Genomic DNA, 24138 nt, shown 5'->3' with positions numbered 1-24138 from the left:
ATTCCTGACAATACAGGAATTTCTTCCCTCCTACTTTAGATAGTGGATTATTTCTCTGGCAAGTATATCAAAGCGTTTAAGGCATTTCTGCCACATAAAGAAAGGTGAGATTTGGTGTATATGTAGTCAAGCGCAGCTTGATTATTGGAAAAACAGAAAGACGATGCACTTTTTGCTTATGCTGCTCAAAATTTGCAACGTTAACTCCAGCTAGTGCTGTGGCATAGAGCAATCCAATGCATGTATGGGGTTGAGAATGTGGATTTGCTTTGTCAGCCTGGAATGTAACTTTGAAAATAGAACAAGCCACACAAAAGGGATTCCCCCTTCACACATCTGAACCATGGTTTTTTTTTTTTATGTTTACTGTATTATTCCCCGGAAAGCTCAGAGGAGCTTATGTCAGGTTCCCAGTAGTACCCCTTCCAAGCACCAGTCAGATCCGCACACACTCAACTTCAACGATGCTACAGCATTGGGCACTCCCAGATCATTCACTACGTGAGTCCTTGCATTTATTCTCCCAGTCAAGAACTTATCTGAGTCTGCTAAATTGCAAACTCTGTTTGCTAGTAAAGGGTAAAGGTAAAGGGACCCCTGACCATTAGGTCCAGTCATGACCGACTCTGGGGTTGCGGCGCTCATCTCGCTTTATTGGCCGAGGGAGCCGGCATACAGCCTCTGGATCATGTGGCCAGCATGACTAAGCCGCTTCTGGTGAACCAGAGCAGCGCATGGAAATGCCGTTTACCTTCCCGCCGGAGCAGTACCTATTTATCTACTTGCACTTTGACATGCTTTCGAACTGCTAGGTTGGCAGGAGCAGGGACCGAGCAACGGGAGCTCACCCTGTCGCGGGGACTTGAACCGCCGACCTTCTGATCGGCAAGTCCTAGGCTCTGTGGTTTAACCCACAGCGCCGCCCGCGTCCCGTATTTGCTATTTGATAGTATCTCTATTTAAAAATCCCGGAGCAGGTAGGTTCCTATATGACAGGGTTGAGGAACCTCCTGCAAGCAAGCATTATTAGGCCTGGCATGGGTCCCAGTTTGCTCTGCAAAGGTGTCTTCCGCAAGCCATGTCCACCTGCTCAATGCCTGGCATCAAATGTCATAGCAGGTGTGGAGCAAGTTAGAGGTATAGCTTCCAGTGAACAATTGGGAACCTTAAAGTCTGCCCCTAGTTATTCCTTGGCAAGCAAGACTTGCTGCCAGTGCTGATCAGCGACAGAATGCCCGCTGGGCATAGCTGTGCCATAGAGTTCTGAGTGGGGAACTCATAGCGCAGCTGACCCCTTTCCCCAAGCAGGGCTTGCTGTAAGCGCAAATATTCTTTTACATCACTGGCTTGCTGATGGAAAGCATCTTCCTCTGGTAGTGCAGCTTGAGCTGAGCCCACAAAGAAAAAATATTGCTTTGCGTCATCTGATGTCATTGTGATGCCAGGTAGTTGACAGGTACGGGTGGTCCTGTTACAGTGCCATTAAATCATTGCAGCCATCAGGAGGGAGCATGGGATATAATTTAATTCATTAAATAATAACCTATGGATCCTTGCCTTAATGGCATGCTCTCTGAAATGATAAGATAACAATTAGCACTGAGTCAAAGTGGAGGTTGTGTTTTCATGGAAAAAAACCTTCCCCTATGAAGCATGTTCCTCCCCTTGTTACAGCGGGTATTAGGAGCTAAGCAAATTGGGGCAGACTGCTGTTTAGAGTGAAGAGGGGGTATAGTCCTCACTCTGATTTGGCTTGGAGATGTTTTCATTGTGCCAGAGTTCCTCTGCTATGGGGACTTTATAACTCTGGCAGTATATGATATCTGATTGGATAATGTAGTCTGCAGGAAGTGCCATCATCATCAAAGCAGCATCTGAGAAGAGCGGTGAACAGAAGTGGGAAAAGCAAAATTTTAAAGATCTTCCGGGCATTCCAGGCCTTCCAAACTTTTTCAGCTGTAAAATATTTGCCCACAACTTTTGCTCTGCCCCAATGAAAACACTGTACGCTTGTGTTTCCCTTCTGAGAGAAATGGGCTTCTGATGTTGAGGTAGCAACCAAGCAACATGAGTAAGCTGCTTCCTTGTGGTCTCAAAGCTGACATACCACATGGAAGAATTTTGGAATTCTTAACCTCAGAATGCTTTGGGCAACTTTTTGTTGGAAACCCAGCCAGCAAGTGCCATGAATAAATAAATGTTTACTTTCAGATAATTTAGAATTCATATGTTTAGGTATTGCATTCATATACAGTTTTTACTGTATCCTGCAGATCTAACTCCCAAATATTGCATCCTCTAGCTTAGAGTGTGGTATAACACTCAAAAGCCTCTGATTCTGTGAGTCTGCCCAAACATACGCAATGTCTCCATGCCAGTTTGCATATCTCTGGAAGCCCCCACTATGGATATGCAGTTAGGCTGATTCAAGGATGCTTGGAAGCACTGTGCTTGCTGCATGGAGGGCTGTAGCAGGAAAGGGCTTTTCGGCAGCTTCCATGTGGGCATGGTAATTTTAATTGCCCCCCCTCCCAATTCTCTAGGCATGGCAACAGATGTCAATATTAAGGAATCTGTTCTGACAGAAGTTGGGCAACAGCCATGGCAAGTAAGGATATTTGTCTTAATTTGCCTTTTTGGATCTGAAGGTTGAGGGAAGTTTTCTTTTACTTGTCCCATTTGTTTTTTTAGACATAAAGGCTGGGTTAAGGATGTAGGAAAGTTTCCGACTTTGACATTTATTTCTTTTAATTTAGGCCAAGCTGTTAACGGGATTATAACAAACAACATTATTTTTTCAGTGAACATTTTAAAAGAACCAACTCTAATGAAATATGTTCTGCCAAGCTTGAGTTTCCAACACAAGTATGAGATTTTTTTTTTTTTTTACGTAACCTCTGATAAATGGCTGTTTTTCCTTTTGAACAAGCCATCAAAAACATTTTCCTTCTTTCTGTGAAAGTTTGCCCAGCCAAATTATAACAAGACTAAAATAGTGTTTCTGTGCTTAGCAAAATAACAGTGTGTGGATAAAACTAACTACTTAGCTGTCACGGATTAAATTTAATTGCCTCCTTCCAGTTGGGTGGTTATAGATGAGTTGATTTGGGGCTTTGTGCTGCTACATTTGGGCAAGAGTAGGGTGACTTGTGGCACATGAATCTATTGGCTTCTTGAGTGTCTTGTTCAGGGTGACTGATTTGGAGGAAGAGCAATGCCGTTATTGGGGGAAAGTGGGATTAAGGTGAAGAAGCACTGATTAATAATGGTTGTCACTGTTTTACATAAGGCCACTGCTGGTCTAAACCTTTTTGCCAGCTTTGCAAGCCATATCCTCTTCCCCTTTTACGCAAGATCTTGGGCAGAGCCGAAACAGAGCCGCCTCCTCTCAGGAACCCATTGCACTGTGAGAGAATGACTTCTCTTGCAGCTCATAGCTGGGACAGTCTTGCATATGTCATGCACCTGGTTTGTATTAAGAAGGACTAGTGATAGGAATTGTGTGCTGCAGAGATGGAGAAGCCCATGCCCAAGGGCCAGGCCTCTCTATTTGACCCTCTGAACTCTCACCAGACCACATCCTGCCATCCACCCCTGGCCATGGCCTCCTTGAGTGTTTTTACTTGGGTGGAATGTGTCCTTAGGCAGTATATGGCGTTTATTGGCCTAAGGTCTTTGACACTGTAAATAATACTGCCCTGTGGACTGTCCTGAAAATCAGCTGCCCAGATAAATTTGTGAAGATCCTTCGGCTCCTCCATGATAATATGACAGCAACAATCGCAGATAACAGTGGCTCTCAAAGTGAACCATTATCAGTGGGATCAGGTGTTAAACAGGGATGTGTTATCACCCCAACCCTATTTATTATTTTCATTGCTGTGATCCTACACATTGTCGAAGGGAAATGCCCCACCGGGGTAGAAATCATATATTGAACAGATGGAAAGCTCTTTAACTTGAGTAGGCTGAAAGCAAAGAGTAAGGTTACCATAACTTCCGTCACAGAGCTTCAGTATGCTGATGACAACATAGTGTGTGGCCTCTCAGAGGATGACCTTCAAACCATCCTAAATATCTTTGCAGAAGCTTACGAAAAGCTTGGCCTATCACTCAACATCCAAAAAACCAAAGTGCTGCACCAACAAGCACAAAACAACCCCTTTGCAGTGCCACAAATCCAACTCCATGGTGTAACATTGGAAAGTGTCGATCACGTCTCCTACCTGGGCAGTTATCTTTCCACAAGGGCCGACATTGATGCCGAAATCCAACATCACCTGAACTCTGCGAGTGCAGCTTCCTCCTGACTGAAGTGCAGAGTGTTTGAGGACCGGGACATTCACAGGGAAACCAAAATGCTTGTTTACAAAGCTATTGTACTACCAACCTTACTGTATGCTTGTGAAACATGGACCACTTATAAATGCCATCTCCACCTCCTCGAAAGATTCTCTCAGCATTGTCTCCGAAAATTTTTGCACATCACTTGGAAAGACAGGCAAACTAATGCCAGTGTACTGGTAGAAGCAAAGATCACGAGTGTCAAAGCGATGAGTCTTCAACATCAACTTCATTGGACTGGCGATGTTGTTCGGATGCCTGATTATCATCTTCCAAAGCAACTACTCTATTACAAGCGTAAAAATGGAAAGTGTAATGCTGGTGGTCAACAAAAGAGGTTTAAAGACTCTCAAGGCAAATCTAAAAAAAAAAAGTATAAACACCGACAATTGAAACACTGGCCTCCGAGCACTCCAATTGGAGAACAGCCTTTTCCAAAGGTGTTGTGGACTTTGAAGACGCTCAAACTCAGGACGAAAGGGAGAAATGTGCTAAGAGGAAGGCACGCTTGGCAAACCATGATCAACTCCTGCCCGGAAACCTATGTCCCCATTGTGGAAAGACTTGTGGATCCAGAATTGACCTACACAGTCATTTACGGACTCACGGTTAGGACCATGTTCCTGGACGGCAATCTTACTCAGCTACAAGTGATTGCCAAAGAGAGGAGGAGGAGCCTGGAAGGCCAGAGAGGAGTGTGTGTAAACCTCTGGCATTTGCCTGGTTAAAATGTCACCTACTGTATTAAGCTAAATTACATTCATTGGTCTGCACATTTTTGCATCAGGCCCCATTCACCACTGGTTTGTGCCAAGACCGTCAGCAGTTTTGAAGTGGTCCATTTGGGGGAAAGTTTGGGAACTACGGTATTGGAGCTTTTTCCAAAAGAAGTGTAATATGACCTTTGAATCTTTTCCAGGTTTGAGGGGTTGCTCGACAATGTTCCCTCCAGTGGGCTTTATTTTCTATTGGTGGGTCTGGTGGTTTTTTGTGGTGGTGGTCAGGCAAGTGTAGTCATCATTTCAGTTTCCTACAAAGCCCCTGGGGATAGAGTCACTCTGGGGCATTGTGGGAAATTTAAGTGGCAGCTAGATTAGCCGCTTGGCACTTCTCAGCATGCTGACTTCAATTTTGTTTTAGCTAAGCTGGGACATAGGCCTGAGTGGTGGGCCATCCTAGGTGGTAGCTTTGGCAGCTGCCCAAGGTGCTGATATTGGCCTTGGCTGGGTGTTTTTCATGCAGAGAGGTAGGTAGGCATAGGAGTGTGTGTGCAAAAGAGAAGTGTGTTGCTTCAGAATATTGCCGCATCAGTGAAGATAGCACCGTTTTTTAAAAAATGCCCTGTGCTACTTCAGCTTTGGAGAAACTGCTGTCTTGAGGTTTTGCTCACCTAATTATTTTCAGTTGTAAAAGAGAATTCTTTGTTTAAAATAGCCTTTGCTTTACTCTAACCCCCACCCCCCGCTTACCTCTGTTGCATTCTGAAGTTCTTTTTGCAGTGATTTCAGTAAAGTACTGAGTATATTAAGCATTATTGAAAATCTGTTTGAAGGTTTGACTCTTGGTGTATGCAGAGGGCTGCTGTTGCAATGGCATCCTGTGATGTTTTCAAGCTTCTGAGCTCTGATGCTTGGCACTGTCTTTGCAATCGGGAGAGGGCAGCCTGGTCCTGCTTGTGTTGACTTTGGAATCACGGTTACTTAGCAAATTCCTCATGTGACTCATGAAGAACTCTGTATAAGGCAGATGAACCAATGTAACATCTGGTGGGAATCGTTTCCCCAGTGCAGTGCCATAGCGAGGAACTTTGTACCTTTGCAGCCATGCTTTCTACTAAGATGTAATTAAACCCAATTCAAAGTGCTGGTTTTGACTTATAAAGCCTTACACAGCCAAGGACTGCAATACCTCAAGGACTGCCTCTCCTCATATGAATCAACCCAGACCCTGCGATCATCATCATATGAAGTAAGAGTAGGGTAACAGAATAATAACATAGCATTGCATCTGTTAATATAGACAATCCATCTGGCTGAGGGGGAGGGGAGCTGACTAGGATGGTCCCTAGATGATCTTACCATTGCTATGGTTGTGTGCAACACTATTGGGTATTTATCGAGGAGAAAACTGATCACAGTTGGTGTGAGAGCATATGCTACTTCTGATGCTATTATTCTTATTTATTAAATTTATTAGCTGCCCTTCACTATCGAGTCTCACTGCAGCTTACAACAATTTAAGATTCAATATTAAACTGTTTCAAACAACTTAAAGGAATATGGTGGGTCCTGAAAACATATCTCTGTGGTTAAAGACCAGTATAGAGTGGTGTATTTTTGGTGTGCAACAGAAATTATATTGAAGGTGCCAGATGTACCTTTAAAGGGGGGGTTTTGTACAACCTATCACCTGCCACAGAGAATGCCCTATCCCAGGCCATCACTGCACCCAACTACTGAGGGCGCTGGAACTACAAAGAAGGCCCCCTCTGTTGATCTTAACACTCAAGAGGTTCTGTAGGGAAGAGGTGGTCTTTCAGATATTAGGGACCTACGTCATTAAGTTATTTTATTTGAACCATCTAGTCAAGAAACGTCATTGGAGCTTCTTGGAGAATATATTTCCTTTTGTATTTTTATCTTTGGCGCTTTAATAGCAACCAAGCACATCTGTTTCTGGTTTCAGAACTTTTCCAGCTACTCCCCAGTATGATGACACATCACCTATTCACAAACAAACAAAAGTTAGTAAAAGTTCCTGTGTCATTGCACAATAATACAGATAATATTGTAGTTAACGAAGCTGGACTTCACTATATTGGCCAGCTCCATTGAAGGCCAGCTACATTCCTATTAGATTAGTTGAGGGACCAGGAAACTCTCTGGGTGTTGCTGCAATGGGAATTTAAACTTGTGAACCAGAGTGAGATGGCAACATAACCTTTCTTTATGCTGCAAAAGAGGCCTTAGGGAAACTGATAAATTTCTTGGAAAAATCAATGGATGAGCACTTCCCCTTATGTGCTCTCCCCTGTGGCTGAGTGTCTGAGAAGGTTGAGCAAGAGTCTCCCCAGATTACCCTTTAACATTATCACATTTGGTACCCTCCATTGATTTTTTGGCAATGAACAAACCATAAACTATGCAAGCCGTCGAGATACAGCACTGATATTTGTTTCAGCATTATGGGTTAAAATTTGAGGAAGGGTAGATCTGTTGGTTGAAGCCTCTTCGTATCTATTGCTTTTAATAAAATTATTATAGATTAATTTACAGAAAACTGAATAATACTTCCATTTCCAAAAATAAAAATCTGGAATTATTGTAAATGCTTAGTAGTGAGTTTATCTCTGTTTTCTGGTTTTTGTAAGGAATCTATTGTGTTGAATTCAAAAAATGCAACAGGTAGATATAGGGAATTTATGCTAAGTGGGCAACTTAAAATTTAAATGGAATCCTCAGGTTTCGTTACTGAACCCACTGCTGTTCATTTTTTAAGCTTGGACATTTTTCCTATCTTCCATCCCATTTGTCTATTGCAGGGGTTTCCAACCCTTTCTTGATAGAGGAATCCCTATAACATGTTGTGATATCCTGCAGAATCTCAACCACCTACCTGCCCCCCAACACAAAATAAAAATAATTACATACACGTACATGCATCCTGATAGAGACCTTAAGTCTGCAAACCAATACACATGTGATCTGGAAGTGAGTCCTATTGCACACAGTAGGACTTACGTTTGAGTAAGCATGCTTAGCATTGTACTGTTTCCTATATTTCTGGCACCTTTGTTCATGGTATGTTATATACTACTTTTCAGGTTTACCTTACAAATGGTGTACAAAATATTATCAAATCAATAAGCATATTTTAAAAATACAATAAAATGGAAATACAACTGTTTGTGTAAAGCAGCAGCAACGATGACAATAAAAGCAGTTCATGAAAAAAAGATGCATCTGTTTAATTTAGCATGAGCAAACATGAATGTACTTAGTCCAGAATCTTAAAGACAATCATAATGACATCAGCTGAACAGTTCTTGAGAACAAGTTCTAAAGAGAGAACACATTTGCCAAAAAGACCATCTCCGTGCTGGCTTATTCGTTTGATGGCTGGGATAAATCAAACTATGTGAATGGCTGATGCTTTGCATCAACACTGACTATCAATTCAGCAATAGCCCCTCAAGCAATGGTTTTTTGTGTGTGGTGGAGGAGGTGGACCAGTGCAGGTATATTTAGTCCACCATAAAGTTCTTGATGGACAGTTCCCCATGCTTTCCCCCCATTCCACTGGCTTCACCAAATAGTCTTCTCTCTGTATTAGCTGATGAATGCAAACAGATTTTGTGGCTGACAAAGAGGAGTAGATAAACCAGTCCCTGAGGGCTTAGAAAGCTGGGAACCCTGAGAAGTAACGGCCTCTGTTGATATTACAGATAAACCAATGTATCTCAGTGTTGCCTCATGTTCAAGTCAGTGACCTACTCTTCTTCACACTTACCTAGAAGGGTTGTGATTTTCACTTCTCCCATCGATCCCCCTCGCACCCTTCTTGCACCGACCCCCCTCGCTCTCCAGGCTTCAGCGAAAGCCTGCATTCGCCCCATAGGACGCACACACATTTCCCCTTCATTTTTGGAGGGGGAAAAGTGCGTCCTATAGGGCGAAAAATACGGTACCTGGAATGCAGTTTTCTGCCTTTTGGGTGAAAAGGTTAATTCCAAGTAAAGCATTCATCAAGATAGACACAGAGTAGTTTTTAAATATGCTTGTTAGCTGGGAACTAGGTTAAAATAAAAGGCTAAATATGCTTCTCTTGACGCTGAAAAGGTCAGGCTTGTGTCGGAATTGACATTGAGAGCCTGTTGTATAGACAGCTTGTCTTGCAACAAATGGGTTGAGTAAAGCAGTAACAGTTCAGCTAAACAGATTTTTTCTCCTTTTTTGTTATTCTCTCCCCCTCCCTCAAAATGGGTGTGGGTGCGTGATTTATGTAGAACTTAGCACCACCGAGCATGCTGATGACTGACTTTGAAAAACATTTCTTCTTCTCAAGGTTATTGGTTTAAAAAAAAAAAAAAGAATTCTCAGAAGAGGCTTTTATTATGAGGCAACCAACTTAAAGAAATGCAGTTGGGTCAAATGTCATCCTAATAACAAAGATACCATTAAATATTGGGAGGATATGGGTGTTTAAATTTATGGAGCCTGAAATTATGTGTTAAAAGTGACTGGGCAAACAACCCATTTCGGCAAATGTGATTACAGGGGCAAAAGCGACCGGCTGAGCTGAGGAGAGAAAACACGGAGCAGAGTTGGCTGGTTAGCAAATATGTCCAGTCAGTCAGGAAGCAGTCATGCCAAGGCTCAGAAGCTGGAGCCTTGGTCTAGCCTTGCTGGTGCCAGCGATGTACAGGGGTCGGTCACAAGACCTTGCTAGCTTAACTCACCCTGTCAGCTCTCTGCTCTGACTTGGGAAGCTGCTTGATGGAGGATGCTAAATTCAGGTAGCTTGGCAGTGATATTGGTTAATCCGTTATTTTGCATGCTGTTAACTAAAAATGACAATTTTACAATTGTCACATGCACATAAGGAATGAAGGTTGAGGATTATAATTTTTTGCTATGAAGTACTGTACATGAAAATATTCCTGGTGAAAGGTATGCTGTTTTATTCACTGGGGAAACCAAGTGGTGTGGTGCTTTTGTTTTTTAAAAAGTGACTGAATTACAAAAAGTACATAAAGATTATATATAAGAGTGAAAGGGAAGTTGGGTGCATGAGCACAGGGAACCAGATTTCAACATGGTTTGGGAGTTTTCCACCTTGTCTAGAATTTCATCATTTCTGCAGGTGGGAACATCCCACAATAGTTAAGGTGTCCTCTCCAGAAAGGGTCTGTTTCTGGGAGGACAGCAGACTGAAGAGCATGACTCAAACTTTAAGACAGTTGTTGTTGTTTAGTTGTTTAGTCGTGTCCGACTCTTCATGACCCCATGGACCAGAGAACGCCAGGCACTCCTGTCTTCCACTGCCTCCCGCAGTTTGGTCAAACTCATGCTGGTAGCTTCGAGAACACTGTCCAACCATCTCGTCCTCCGTCGTCCCCTTCTCCTTGTGCCCTCCATCTTTCCCAACATCAGGGTCTTTTCCAGGGAGTCTTCTCTTCTCATGAGGTGGCCAAAGTATTGGAGCCTCAGCTTCAGGATCTGTCCTTCCAGTGAGCACTCAGGGCTGATTTCCTTAAGAATGGATGTGTTTGATCTTCTTGCAGTCCATGGGACTCTCAAGAGTCTCCTCCAGCACCATAATTCAAAAGCATCAATTCTTCGGCGATCAGCCTTCTTTATGGTCCAGCTCTCACTTCCATACATCACTACTGGGAAAACCATGGCTTTAACTATACGGACCTTTGTTGGCAAGGTGATGTCTCTGCTTTTTAAGATGCTGTCCACTGGCATATGCTTCTTTCGTTTATGCCTCTCAGGACGCCAAGCATTATTTCTGCATCCCTTTGAATAGGTGCTATCCCACACATAATGGCTGTGCTCATTTCAGCAGCACCTCTTGGTAATTCCACCCCCTTCTAGGGGTGGCAACATGGGAGCGGGCATTCTCTACGACAGCTCCCAAGTGGTGGAACTGTTAGTATCTTCAGCTCACAGGCAGAGGTACCTGGCCTCCCCCGAGGCAAATGAGCGAGATACTGTGTTTACCGTCTGTCTGCGATCCCGGCAGGCTAGGTAAACAAACCCGGCGATTCTTCTCATTAGTCGTGAGAAGAACACACCCTCTGCTTCTCTGCTTCTCTCTCCCTCCCTGCATTCTCCCAGGGAGGAGAAATGAGACAGACAGGAGTCCTTTCTACATGTTTTATTCCTGTCACTCAACAGTACATAGAAATGTGACTGCACCCTTCAGTCTCCATTAGAAGAGTCTCAACTCCTCCCCTGTACTTCCAGTACAGGTCATATGACACACTGAGCTAACATCCGGTGCTCAGTACAGAGAATAGGCTCCACCTTTTCTCCAACAGTACATCTGTAAACCATAACATCCTGTTTTGCATTCCAGCCATCTGGAGCTGGCTTTTGCCTTGGTGCTTTTTCCCAACATCCTCCCCCAAAAGCATCAATGGGCAAAACATGATCCAGAGAAGAAAACAAACAGTTGTTATACATATAACAGTCCCCTGTTGTTTCAGTTCCACCCTTGGAACTCCCCACCACTGGTTTCACCAGTGTACCTCTCTGGTTGTCTGGCTTCCAAGGAATGAGTGCTTCTGCATTACCTTGGCTAGCTACTCTCTGTTGTGTCTTTGTCTCTGACTTAGACACTGCTTCAACCTGCTTTGAGTTGTTAACAATAGCAACACATGCAACAGCTAAGTTAGCAAACTCTTTTGAGTACCTCTTTGGTGGTACACCCTTTGTACATCTCTCAGACCTGCGTATGAGGTGCTGATCCTCTCTGCTCACTGGTTCAGCCTCTGGACTCTGTTGAGAACCAGTAGCAATCAGTGGTTCTTCCTTCACCTGTGAAGGTCTATCCATTGTGTGAGATTTCCTCTCAATGACTGTTACAACTGAACTCTCTGAGCTATCACTGTCATCATCATCAGTACCACTGTAATCTGTGACATCAGAAAAATCATCATCATCATCTGAATCGTTTCCTGTGGGAAATGTGTGTTCTACAACCCGCACTTGCTCTGGAGCACTCTCTAGGAACTTTGTGAGAATCACCTGACCAGATTCAGACAAAATTACTCTGTAGAGACCTTTTTCATAACCCACAAAAATGCCTCTGGCATTCTTTACTCCACCTGGAGCTTCTGTTCTCACATGAGACCCGAAAACCTTAAAATAGGCAACAGAAGGTTTTCTATTGAACAGCTTCTCAAAAGGAGAACATCCCAACTCTGTTGAGACTTTTCTCAACCACACATGAAGATAGGACGCTAGCGATTCGGCCCAATATTCATGTGGCAAATGTGAACTCAGCAATTGCGCATTCATCCCCTTTTGCAATTCTTTGTTCACCCTCACACAGACCCCCCTGTTCCACGCATCGGTCGAAACAGCAACTTTGTGGTCTATCCCTTTTCCAACCAGGAACTTCTGAAACTTCTGTAACAGAAAAACTTGCTTGTCATCTGTGAAAAGACAATCAATGTTAGCATCATGCATATTTTTAACCTTGTCACAAAACTCCTGAAACTTTTCTAAAGTTTCTTGCGGTTTCTCCATCATATAAACCCAAGAATAATTAGTGAAACAATCCACACACAAAAGGTAATACTTTGCACTGCCTCTAGATGGTTCTAGAGGACCAATCACATCAGCATACACCCGCTGAAATGCTCTGTCGACCTTCTTGGTCAGCTTCCTGGTGCTCACACTGGTCACACCTGCAAGAGAGATTTCGTTAGAAACAGAAGAATTACATTTCATGTAATCACTTTGATCAAAAGTCAACAAATACAGTCCATCTTTCTCTTTGGCAGTAAGAAACAGTTCTCCATCTTTGTAGATCTTGCAGCTTTTAGCATCATAGGACAGTTTCAGTCCTTTCTTTGCAATCTGCGACACACTCAGCAGATTAAATCTCAGTTCTGGAACCAGGTAAACATCACTTATAGTCAAGTTCAGACTTTCAAGATACACAGTCCCAATTCCAGTCGCTTCCAACTCTTGACCGTTGGCCTGTTTCACAGCGAAGCTTTGCTTCTTCAACGTCGTAAACAGTTGTCTGTGCGGGCACATATGAACCGTCGTGCCCGTGTCAATTATGAACGAGTTCCCAACATCTGGCGTGGTTCCTTTCGCCATCATAGCCTTTGCAGGTTTCACCTGGCACTTGGTACGGCTTTTGCCTGACGCCTCAGGCTTCGTAGAGCTGCTCTTTGCTCTTCTTGACTGGCGCGGCTTCTTACAGTTTCGCTGTAGATGCCCAGTCTGTCCACAATTGTAGCATCGGACAGCACTCAATGCTACTCCATGCTTCCCAGTAGCATCATCAGTGGGGGAATTTTGAACTCTGTTCTTCCCTCCCCCTGTCAGCAACACCCATTGCACCTTGTTCAGGAACACCAACAGTTCCAACAGCCACAGTTCCTGCACTCTCCCCTCTGGGGTCAAAGCTCTCCTCAGCTTTCGTTGAGCTCTTAGGAACTTGGCCAGCATCATCTTGGCTCACCCCTTCTGGGGTAGTTATCCATCCAGACCCTGATGAATAACTGTCTCTGGTCAGGGGAGATGAGTTAGGCAAGTCTCCCCCCTTCTTGGCATCCATTTTGAATCCAAGCCTCTCTCACTTTCAAACAAGCTGTAAAATCCAACAGTTGTTTTTTTCTTTCTCACGCAGGCAAAATGCAAGTTGTTTACGCTCTCTTGCACCTGGCAGCTAAACTCTGGCTGCTATGGAAAGTCCCTTCCAAGGGCACGTAAATTTGTAGCCAAAACATTCTCTGATTTTGTTTCGCTTTCCCAGGCTCACACTCACAGTCCAGCCCCTTTGCCAGTAACTTTCCACCTTTCCGTTACTTAGCAACAATGCATTTCAATAGGACAGTTTATCAACCACAAGAATTTGTGGAATGCAGGCTTCAGCCTTTAAGCTGCAGGCCTCTTCTCCCGGAGCTTTTGTTTTCTTTGAAACGCAGCTCCGTGAACCAGGGAATTAATCAACCTGCGTTCACACTTTTAGCCCGAAATGCAGCATACCTTGAACTTTGTTGCTCTGGAAAACACCTCTTCTTTCCACCAGCTGTCTTTTGAGCCTCTGGCTTCTTTCAGACGCTTCTCTTCCTCCTTGGAGCAGAGGAGGACAATCCACCAGCCTCTCATGCAGATGTCCGATGAATCGCAACCATCCGAAGGCTGCCATATGTTAGTATCTTCAGCTCACAGGCAGAGGTACCTGGCCTCCCCCGAGGCAAATGAGCGAGATACTGTGTTTACCGTCTGTCTGCGATCCCGGCAGGCTAGGTAAACAAACCCGGCGATTCTTCTCATTAGTCGTGAGAAGAACACACCCTCTGCTTCTCTGCTTCTCTCTCCCTCCCTGCATTCTCCCAGGGAGGAGAAATGAGACAGACAGGAGTCCTTTCTACATGTTTTATTCCTGTCACTCAACAGTACATAGAAATGTGACTGCACCCTTCAGTCTCCATTAGAAGAGTCTCAACTCCTCCCCTGTACTTCCAGTACAGGTCATATGACACACTGAGCTAACATCCGGTGCTCAGTACAGAGAATAGGCTCCACCTTTTCTCCAACAGTACATCTGTAAACCATAACATCCTGTTTTGCATTCCAGCCATCTGGAGCTGGCTTTTGCCTTGGTGCTTTTTCCCAACAGGAACTCCCTTCCCTACAGAGAGGCATCTGGCATCTTCATTGTACAGCTTTTGTCATATGCTGAAGATGCAAATCTTTACCCTGGCCTTTAACACCTGAGATGTATGTTTTGGGGAAGCACCCAAATCTTGTGACTGTGGTTTGTTTTAGACTGTTTTAATATTTAATATTCACTCTTATCGTGAAGCACTGGTAGTGAATTGAAACGATAGTGTTAATTAAAACTGAAATAATTCCTCAAAGCTTTTGAAGCAGGGTGAGTTTTACAGTAATGTTTGTTGTTGTTGTTGTTGTTTAGTCGTTTAGTCGTTTCTGACTCTTCATGACCCCATGGACCAGAGCACGCCAGGCACTTCTGTCTTCCACTGCCTCCCGCAGTTTGGTCAAACTCATATTAGTAGCTTCGAGAACACTGCCCAACCATCTCGTCCTCTGTCGTCCCCTTCTCCTTGTGCCCTCCATCTTTTCCAACATCAGGGTCTTTCCCAGGGAGTCTTCTCTTCTCATGAGGTAGCCAAAGTATTGGAGCCTCAGCTTCAGGATCTGTCCTTCCAGTGAGCACTCAGGGCTAATTTCCTTAAGAATGGATGCGTTTGATCTTCTTGCAGTCCATGGGATTCTCAAGAGTCTCCTCCAGCACCATAATTCAAAAACATCAATTCTTCGGTGATCAGCCTTCTTTATGGCCCAGCTCTCACTTCCATACTTCACTACTGGGAAAACCATAGCTTTAAGACAGTAAGTCTACTCAAAACATTTGACACACAGGACTCAGCTCATGCCCACAGTATGGTGGCTAATACCTCAAAAACAGCAAAGGGTAAAATATCAACGGTGGCCACAACACCAATAGAAGAGGTATTGCAGTTAAAACAAATCTGCAAAGACTTAGTGGAAGAATGGCGTTTAGGGTTTCTGTCGCTTGAAGCCTTAACTTCATAGATCAAGTAAATAAGGGTATGTGGCTTTGGAAGCTCTGGATCTAGGAATTTGTCATAGTGAAAAGCTGCAATGGTTAATCCAGTCTCAGTGGAATCTGCAGTAAAGCAAGATTATCTGAGAAACCATGGTCAGCTGACTGTGAGATTCTAGAATTGGTGGGAGGCAATGACATAGTGAGTTCTCTACTAGAATGGTGGTCTGCACTTTTCCCAGACCTAGTGGTAGATCAAGCTGAGCCAGAATGGGCATATTACAGTGTTGGCCCTAAACCTAAGACAACTGCATTCCCCAAGATGACATAATCTCATTTTAAAAGTACAGGACAAATTAATGAAAGTTCTGAGAGATAAGGAGGATGTGGCACACAATGGGAAACCTGTAATGCTTTTGCAGAACCTAATTTAGGATACTTTTCTTAGATGGAAGGCAGAGAAATTTGAACAGTCCAAAGTACGTAATTACGTTTCAGATAGTAGTGGTAGATGGCATGGCACATATAGCCGTGAGACACATTGTAAAAATCAGGACCATATATTTAAAAATCCTGCAAATTTTACTCAGTATATTGTTGTAATTCTAAATTAATATTATTAATAATTAAATATGCATACGGCCCTTCATCTGAAGATCCCAGAAAAATCAACAGAAAAATATAAAATGAGAATACAAAATATATAACAGAACGAAAACAAAAACCCTCCAGAAAGTATTTATTCCATCCCAATTAAGAAGACTATTAGTATGCAAGTGTTCACATTACCCAAAACTCTTCCCCCAACCTTACATTCTTTGAAAAAAACGGACCTAGTTCTTAAAAGTGCTAAAGGGGGGGACACCCTCCATTCCTGCTTCATTGCAGCATTCTTCTGTGTAACCCAAGATCTTAACCCTAATTATGGCTGCAATCCCGTGCACACTTTTCTGAGACAAAGCCTTGTTTTAATAGCCAACAATTCCACTTCTTATATAGGCATAGAATTGGTCTTAAAGTCTAAGAGTGTCCTAACTTCGTATTTTTCGCTCTATAAGATGCACCACACCATAAGACGCACCTAGTTTTTGGAGGAGGAAAAGAAGAAAAAAAAAATATTCTGAATCTCAGAAGCCAGAACAACAAGAGGGATCGCTGCACAGCGAAAGCAGTGACCCCTCTTGCTGTTCTGGCTTCTGGGATAGCTGCGCAGCCTGCATTTGCTCCATAAGACGCACACACATATCCCCTTACTTTTTAGGAGGGAAAAAGTGAGTCTTATAGAGCAAAAAATACGGTAGTTTAGAAACACTGAAATCATCTATAATCTTAGAATGGTACGTGAGGGGATGCTGAGCCTCATTGCTATGGCTCTTCAATGTCCCTCCCCTTCCACCAAAATTTGTTTGGGCCCCCTTGCCATTATTGTACTAGTCTTGGATTTAGCATGGTAGAACCAAAATGTTCTGTGTTATTTCGTTGCATTTATGTCAACCTTAAATAACCTTTATATTTGTATCTGCTGTGCCTGAAAACTTGTCATGTTTTAATACGTCAAAGCTAAGCCAATCTACGGTAGTTTTGAATACTTGGATGCTTTATTTTGTTTTGCCAGACTTTATGTCGCCTAGAAACGATCCTTTCATAATTAGTTTTCAGTAGTCTTTTCTTCTGTGTAGCATACTAGTGTTGGATAATTATCTTAGTCAAATGCCATTCACTGTGTTAAGCTTGCATTCTAAATTACACACAGCCTGTAAAATATTGGTGAGAAATTCGTGCATTTTCTTATATAGTGTGTGATATCGCTGTCAGTCTTCGGAGTCTATTATCTAATTGTCTACTGGAGCAACATGTTTTCTTATGCCTAAATATTTAAGAATAATGGTTCACATTCCACCAAGCATTGAAATTACAAGCTACTTTTTAATTGACCTATCCAGTGCCCTGTTAGTTTCCATGCTTACCAAGCCCATATGTCTGAGCTCTAGGGACTTTGGAATTTAACTGACAAATTGGCTTAATTCAAGGAGAGTTTGTGTGCCTATGAAGTGTGTTTTTTAGTCTCTGTGATTTGGCAAAACTAGTCAGTGGAAGGATAAGAAACCAAAGGGGTCGTTGGAGTATTTATATAGTGAGGTGGTATTATATTGTTCCCCTCTTTTTGTTGATCGGTTCTCATCCAGCTTATATAAGAGTACAAAATTAAATTAGTGTGTGTGCGTGCATGTGTGCATGCATGCATGCATGTATCATCAATGTGCATGGCACTTACTGAGTACAAGAGGAGAAAGGGTTCTGCCCTAAGGACCCAACATGGGAAACAGGAAGAAAAGGGAAGAGGAGGCAGGTGTAAGCAGAAAAGCCAATGGGTGGGTATTCAGCTAAGTCTTACTCAGGTAAAGGTAAAGGGACCCCTGAGCATTAGGTCCAGTCGTGGCCAACTCTGGGATTGCGGCGCGCATCTCACTTTATTGGCCGAGGGAGCCGGTGTACAGCTTCCAGGTCATGTGGCCAGCATGACTAAGCCGCTTCTGGCGAACCAGAGCAGTGCTCGGAAACGCTGTTTACCTTCCCGCCGGAGCGGTACCTATTTATCTACTTGCTTTCGAACTGCTAGGTTGGCAGGAGCAGAAACCGAGCAACAGGAGCTCATCCCATCACGGGGATTCGAACTGCCGACCTTCTGATCGGCAAGTCCTAGGCTCTGTGGTTTAACCCACAGCGCCACCCGCGTCCCTTATTTTACTCAAGTAGACCTGTTGAAATCAGTGAACTTCGCTTACTTATGTTCATTAATTAGCCATGTTCATTAATTTCAGTGAGTTAAAATTAGTTGAATACTACCCAGTACGAGGTTGCTTCCATTGTATGCGCTCAGACTTAGTTATTGACTTAGTTACATGAAGGAGTTGAGCCAAAGGCTTCACTGGAAAGGTTAGTTTTGCATGTATTCTGCAGCTTAGTAAAGAAAAAGGCTTTCACAATAGTGCCATACTTATTTATTGCACTGATACAGATGAAAACAACCTTCCTTCTTTGGCTTTGTAAATTATTATTTTTTGTACACAGCAGATGCAGGATAATTTAATTTTGTTGCACCTACTTTTGTCTTTGTGTTGGGTAGCCACATTGGCATAAATTCATAGTTGGGCAGTTTTATGCTGGCACAGCTTCCCAATTTGGGGAACAAGCTCATCACAGTGTCTAGCTGAATCTAGGGAGTGGCATCGCAGCATAGTACCATCAGATTGTATGTGGATATAATTTGCGTGACTCCTTTTAAATTGCATACTGAAGATGGTTAATTTCTGAATTTTGAGATTATTTCTATATGTTCTGCATTGGTGATCAAGAAGTTCTAACCTATTGGAGTGAGCTGCAGATAGGACTGCATATCAAGTCTAGACCTCTAAAATGTCTTAATTTGAATCAGAGTTCAATATACAGTTCATACAGGCTAGCTGCAAAACCTAAATCAGATATCCTTGTCTTCCATTTAGCTGGCCTGTGGACAGTGTTCACATTGGGAGGCGTGGGCAGCAAGCGTGCTCCTCAGCAGGAGGAGTCTTCGCCTCTAGCTAATCAAAGTCTTCTGTTGCTACTTGTGCTAGCAAATCTGACTGATGCACCAGATACACCAAACCCTTACAGACAAGCTATTATGTCCTTCAAGAACACACAAGGTATGTACCTTTTTAAAAATCCATCTGTCAAGAATCAAAGAGAGAGTTGAACTTGGGAACCTTGCAGTAGAATCTTAGTTTGGTTATGGGCTTGTTGGCATTAAGAGGACCCAAAGTAGGTCATTACAGCTGCACTATCACTCTAGAAATAAATGTTGTTGGTTTTTTTAGAATTAGAGTCCTCAAATGCATGTCTGGGCTAAAGGTGGGTCCATTGTCTGAAAAGTTTGAATACTGTTGAACTAACCCTTGAAGACTCACCTCACTATGGGAAAATCACCAAATCAGTAAGATGAATCCCTTTCAAACTGTTTGTTTTCCCCCCCTCCAGATAGCACTGCTCTTCCTTCACCAAATCCTCACACTTTCCAGATTAATTTTAACAGTTTATACACCACTTTGTGTGAGCAGCAAAACTCTGATCAAGCAACCCTTCTTTTGTACATCCTTCTGCATCAGAACAGCAATGTTCGAACATATATGTTGGCTCGAACAGATATGGAAAATCTGGTAAGTAATTTACTTATTCCACTGCTTTGCCAATCTAATACAGTGGTACCTCTGGTTGAGAATGGGATCCGTTCCAGAGGCCCATTCGCAACATGAAAATAATGCAACCCGCAGTGGCGTGTCTGCGCACGTGTGGGTTGTGATTCACCACTTCTGCGCATGCACGTGACATCATTTTGTGCTTCTGTGCATGCGCGAGCGGCGAAACCTGGAAGTAACCCTTTCCGGTACTTCTGGGTCGCCACGGGATGCAACCTGAAAGAACGTAACATGAAGCAGACGTAACGTGAGGTATGACTGTATTCAGCAGAGGATCTTGCTTGTGAAAAGTTTGTTCGTGTACACCATCACAGATATTCCCACTCTTGGGGGAGGAAAGTGTATTGAAATTGTATGCAGAATGCATTTACTTGGCTATGGATCAACCAAGCCCTGGTATCCACTTTACCCTACTTCAGTGATTAAAACACCATAGCATCCCTCAATCTTCAAAAACCCATGTGTTTGCTCGTTACTGCAGTTTAGCCATTCATTGCTGTGAAAGAGATTGAAATAATTTGCTGGATGGGGAGAACCCTGCAGGATGTTTTTTCTTAAATGGAAGCAGCAAAACTGTCTTAAACCCATGTTGGATACTACTAATGATAAAATATCACACTCAGTCCACTTTACCTGCCAGAATGATGGAATTAGATATATATTATTATTAGCTCTGTCAGCTCTAGAAATTTAGAATGTGATGATCCATCATAAAAGCATTGCCAAGAGTCTTGTTTATTAGGAATTGAATTTTATGTTTCCTCATAGGTGTTTATTTAACTCTCCCCCCCCCCCACCCCCGACTGCTTTAAAAACACATACAAACGAAAGGGAGTTAAGAATTTTTGGTCAGTTGTGTGTGGTTTCATCTTCTTTTTCTGAAGCTATTAAATTACTAACAAAATGGTTATGTAAAATCAGAGGGATCTAAAACTGTATGTATATGTTTGTTTTGGGAACTTTTGAATACTAAACTTCTCCATCCCTATTTTTCTCTCTTCAAGGTTTTGCCAATTCTTGAGATCCTTTATCATGTCGAAGAAAGGAACTCTCACCATGTTTACATGGCTCTGATAATTTTGTTAATCCTTACTGAAGATGATGGCTTCAATCGATCCATTCATGAAGTGGTAAGTTTATGAGCTATAAGAAATCAATTTAAAATATAAATGCGCTTCTGTATAAAGATGAATTTGGGTTTTTTGTTGCCAAGTTCACTCTGATGGTGGTTGTCATGTCAGCATAGCTGATTTTTATGCATTCAATTTGTTCCTAAGCATTTGAGATTCTCTAGTCTTTTCCCATAGATCTTAAGCCTTTTATACTGAGGCTAATCAAGAAACTCTTATTGCACCTTGAGTCAGGTCCATTTTGGATGACAAATTTGAGAAATATAACATAACTGATTTACTTTACATAGTATATAGAGTCTAAAAGGAAGAGGTTATGTCCAGTGAGTTTTTGGCTAAGCCTGCATTTTAACTCCAATTATGATGCAGTTCATGAATGTATTTCAAAATATTAGGTTGGGTTCAGACTGTTATTTCCATTTTGGCCCTACTGAAATTACTGTGAAAAGTTTGTCATGACTATCTTAAGTTTTTTTTATTTCAGAGGGACCTTAGGTTGGATCCATCCAACTATTTATAAGCCAATTCTTTAAACCAAATGATGAAGGCACTCTGACCTGATCATTGAGTTTTTTTTGTCTGTTCACATTCTTCCACCCCACACTCTCCAGTTTATATGCTTATTTTGAATATTGGAGCAAACTTATCTATAATGAGAAAAATTAAAAAATTGGCAGTCTGTAGATGAAATAAAGCATAATAGCTAGGATTCGTGGAAGTACTTCAGTTCCTAGAAGAAACTTGTGGTAGACCAAAGGAACATTCCCCTTCCCCCCCCCTTTAAACAGCTTAATTCTCCCCACTCCCGACTATATTGCAAACTGTTTTTGAAATATCCCTCAGTTTTGAAAGTCTTTTCGTTCAGCATGGGGTGGGGATATACTTTTCTAAACATATTTTTTAAAAAAATATAAATTAAAAAATATAAATAAAAATATAAATGTATGCAACAGAAATCTTTTGTAGTCATCTTAAGAGGGCCTCTAAAACGCTATGCTAGTTTATTTTAGCAACTTTGAAACGCACAACTTTTGTCCTGTGGTTAAATGTTGAGAAAATAAAAATAATAAAGACATTTTGCATCATAATGGGCCTCCCATCCTGTCCTTTGTTGCACGTCTTCCTTTTATAGCCGCATTGCCTTTGCCAATCTCTGTATGTATTTTCCTTTTGTGGTATTACACCCACAATTATTTATTGATATTTAAGATTAATTTTAGTAAGTGCCATTTTATAAATTGCTGATTATATAGACACTTTCCTGGGTTCCCCCAAAGAAGCCGCAAAAGCTTTCCTGTCTGGTTAAAAGATTTTTGTTTGAAAAGAAAATGTGGTTTTGGCTTCCTTGGAAAGAAGATCAAAAATAAGAGATCTTTCTGCCATTGGCTTCAGACAAGCAGCTACCTATGCCTGTATTGAGTCCAGTTTTATTAATAATGAAAACCGCAACTGTTAAGTAAACCTAATATGACATCCGCAAGGGCAACCAAGACGTCAGTGAGCTTGTCTTTGTGTACTTCTGATCCTGAATGCACATCTCTGTATATATTGGCAGCCAGTGCAGTTCTTTCAAAATTAGTGTTATATGCTGATAGTAGGAGCTGCTGATAGGAACTGGGCTGCTATATTCTGGACTAGCTGCAACTTTCGAGTCACCTTCAAGGGCATAGAGCAGGGGTCAGCAACCTTTTTCAGCTGTGGGCCTGTCCACCGTCAGACCATTTGGTGGGCCAGACTATATTTTTTTAAAAAATGAATGAATTCCTATGCCCCACAAATAACCCAGAGATGCATTTTAAATAAAAGCACACATTCTGCTCATGTAAAAGCACCAGGCAGGCCCCACAAATAACCCAGAGATACATTTTAAATAAAAGGACATATTCTGCTTATGTAAAAACATGCTGATTCCCGGACCGTCCATGAGCTGGATTGAGAAGGCAATTGGGCCGCATCCGGCCCATGGGCCTTAGGTTGCCTACCCCTGGCATAGAGCATGTTACCCTAATCCAACCCCAAGGCTACCAGCACATGGGTCAGAGTGGCAAGACTCTCTCTGTCCAGAAATAATCATAGCTGGTGAACCAGACATAGCTGGTAGTGATGTGACCACAAGGTGTGACATGATTAGATTCACTCGTAGACAATATTTCTCTATATAAAGTCTGAGCTGCTGAAAAGATTGATTTTATTTCATCATTCATTCATTCATTCAGTTTATTTATACAGCTCAAAACAGTTATAAAACTAGACAAAAACAACTTTGGAGTCCAACCTATATCCTTTGGTTGCATCCACTTTAAAATTGCCATGCATCAAACATGGAGATTTCTAGTCTTTTCGTTTGGAGGGGGGGGGGAACCATAGTCCAGAGAACAGCACTATTATACTTCTTTGTTTGTTTGTTTGCATTCCACCTTTTTCCCAGACCAAGACTTAAGCTGTCTTACACAAATTAAAATAACATAGATAAAATTTAACTGCAATAAAATTAAAATGATTTTAAAACAGATATATTAAATTACTGATAATAACAGGCAGTGGAAGACAATCAAATATGCTCTTTCCTTTCTTTATTTCAGATATTGAAAAATATTACTTGGTACTCAGAACGTGTATTAACAGAAATTTCCCTGGGGAGTCTCCTGATACTAGTAGTAATAAGGACTATACAGTACAACATGACACGAACAAGGGTAAGAACTGTATTTTGGGCTGATTTCACGTAAAATGGAGCTGATCAACTTTAATTGCTGATTCCTCTCCACATCCCCAGACCAGCCCTTCCTAGCACTAGAGACACAGAGACTGTTCACTTTAGTTTGGTGTTGTTATTTTAAAAGCCTTTAGGAATTCCCCCCTCTTTGTTCCTCACCTGCCATGTTTAGAAAAGGGAAGCTGCATTATTGCAAACCTTTTTTAAAAAGTTGTATAAAATAAAAATTAAGGACTGAAGAAGAATAAAAGTTGTTCAGCTTTGTTTCTGACCAGGGTTAAATATATAGTCACACTATAACTATGCAGTGACAATTCCTTAAAAGACCTAAGCATATTGAGCCATGATTGCACAAGCTGTTGCTAAGGCTTACCCCTAAAATCAGAGCACAAGTTGGGTTTGTCTTCATTGCAACTTTGCCTCCGGTAAA

The 24138-nt window shown here is 42.2% G+C and overlaps 1 protein-coding gene across 5 annotated transcripts in view; it reads left to right on the top strand.

Annotated features, from left to right (window-relative positions):
- The window catches only part of DYM (dymeclin), a 177682-nt gene that overhangs the window by 56313 nt on the left and 97231 nt on the right, over positions 1-24138 (top strand). For all 5 annotated transcript variants that reach the window (XM_080973461.1, XM_080973462.1, XM_080973465.1 and 2 more), the window contains exons 10-13: positions 19131-19313; positions 19645-19823; positions 20867-20992; positions 23575-23688. In XM_080973461.1, the coding sequence (XP_080829587.1) occupies positions 19131-19313; positions 19645-19823; positions 20867-20992; positions 23575-23688 (602 nt within the window). The remainder of the gene's footprint in view (positions 1-19130; positions 19314-19644; positions 19824-20866; positions 20993-23574; positions 23689-24138) is intronic.

This window comes from Podarcis pityusensis (genome assembly GCF_964106645.2).
Source record: "Podarcis pityusensis genome assembly, chromosome: 11".
Lineage (NCBI taxonomy): Eukaryota > Metazoa > Chordata > Lepidosauria > Squamata > Lacertidae > Podarcis > Podarcis pityusensis.
Note: the sequence above shows the minus strand (reverse complement) of the source record. Positions and strands in the feature narration are given on the sequence as shown.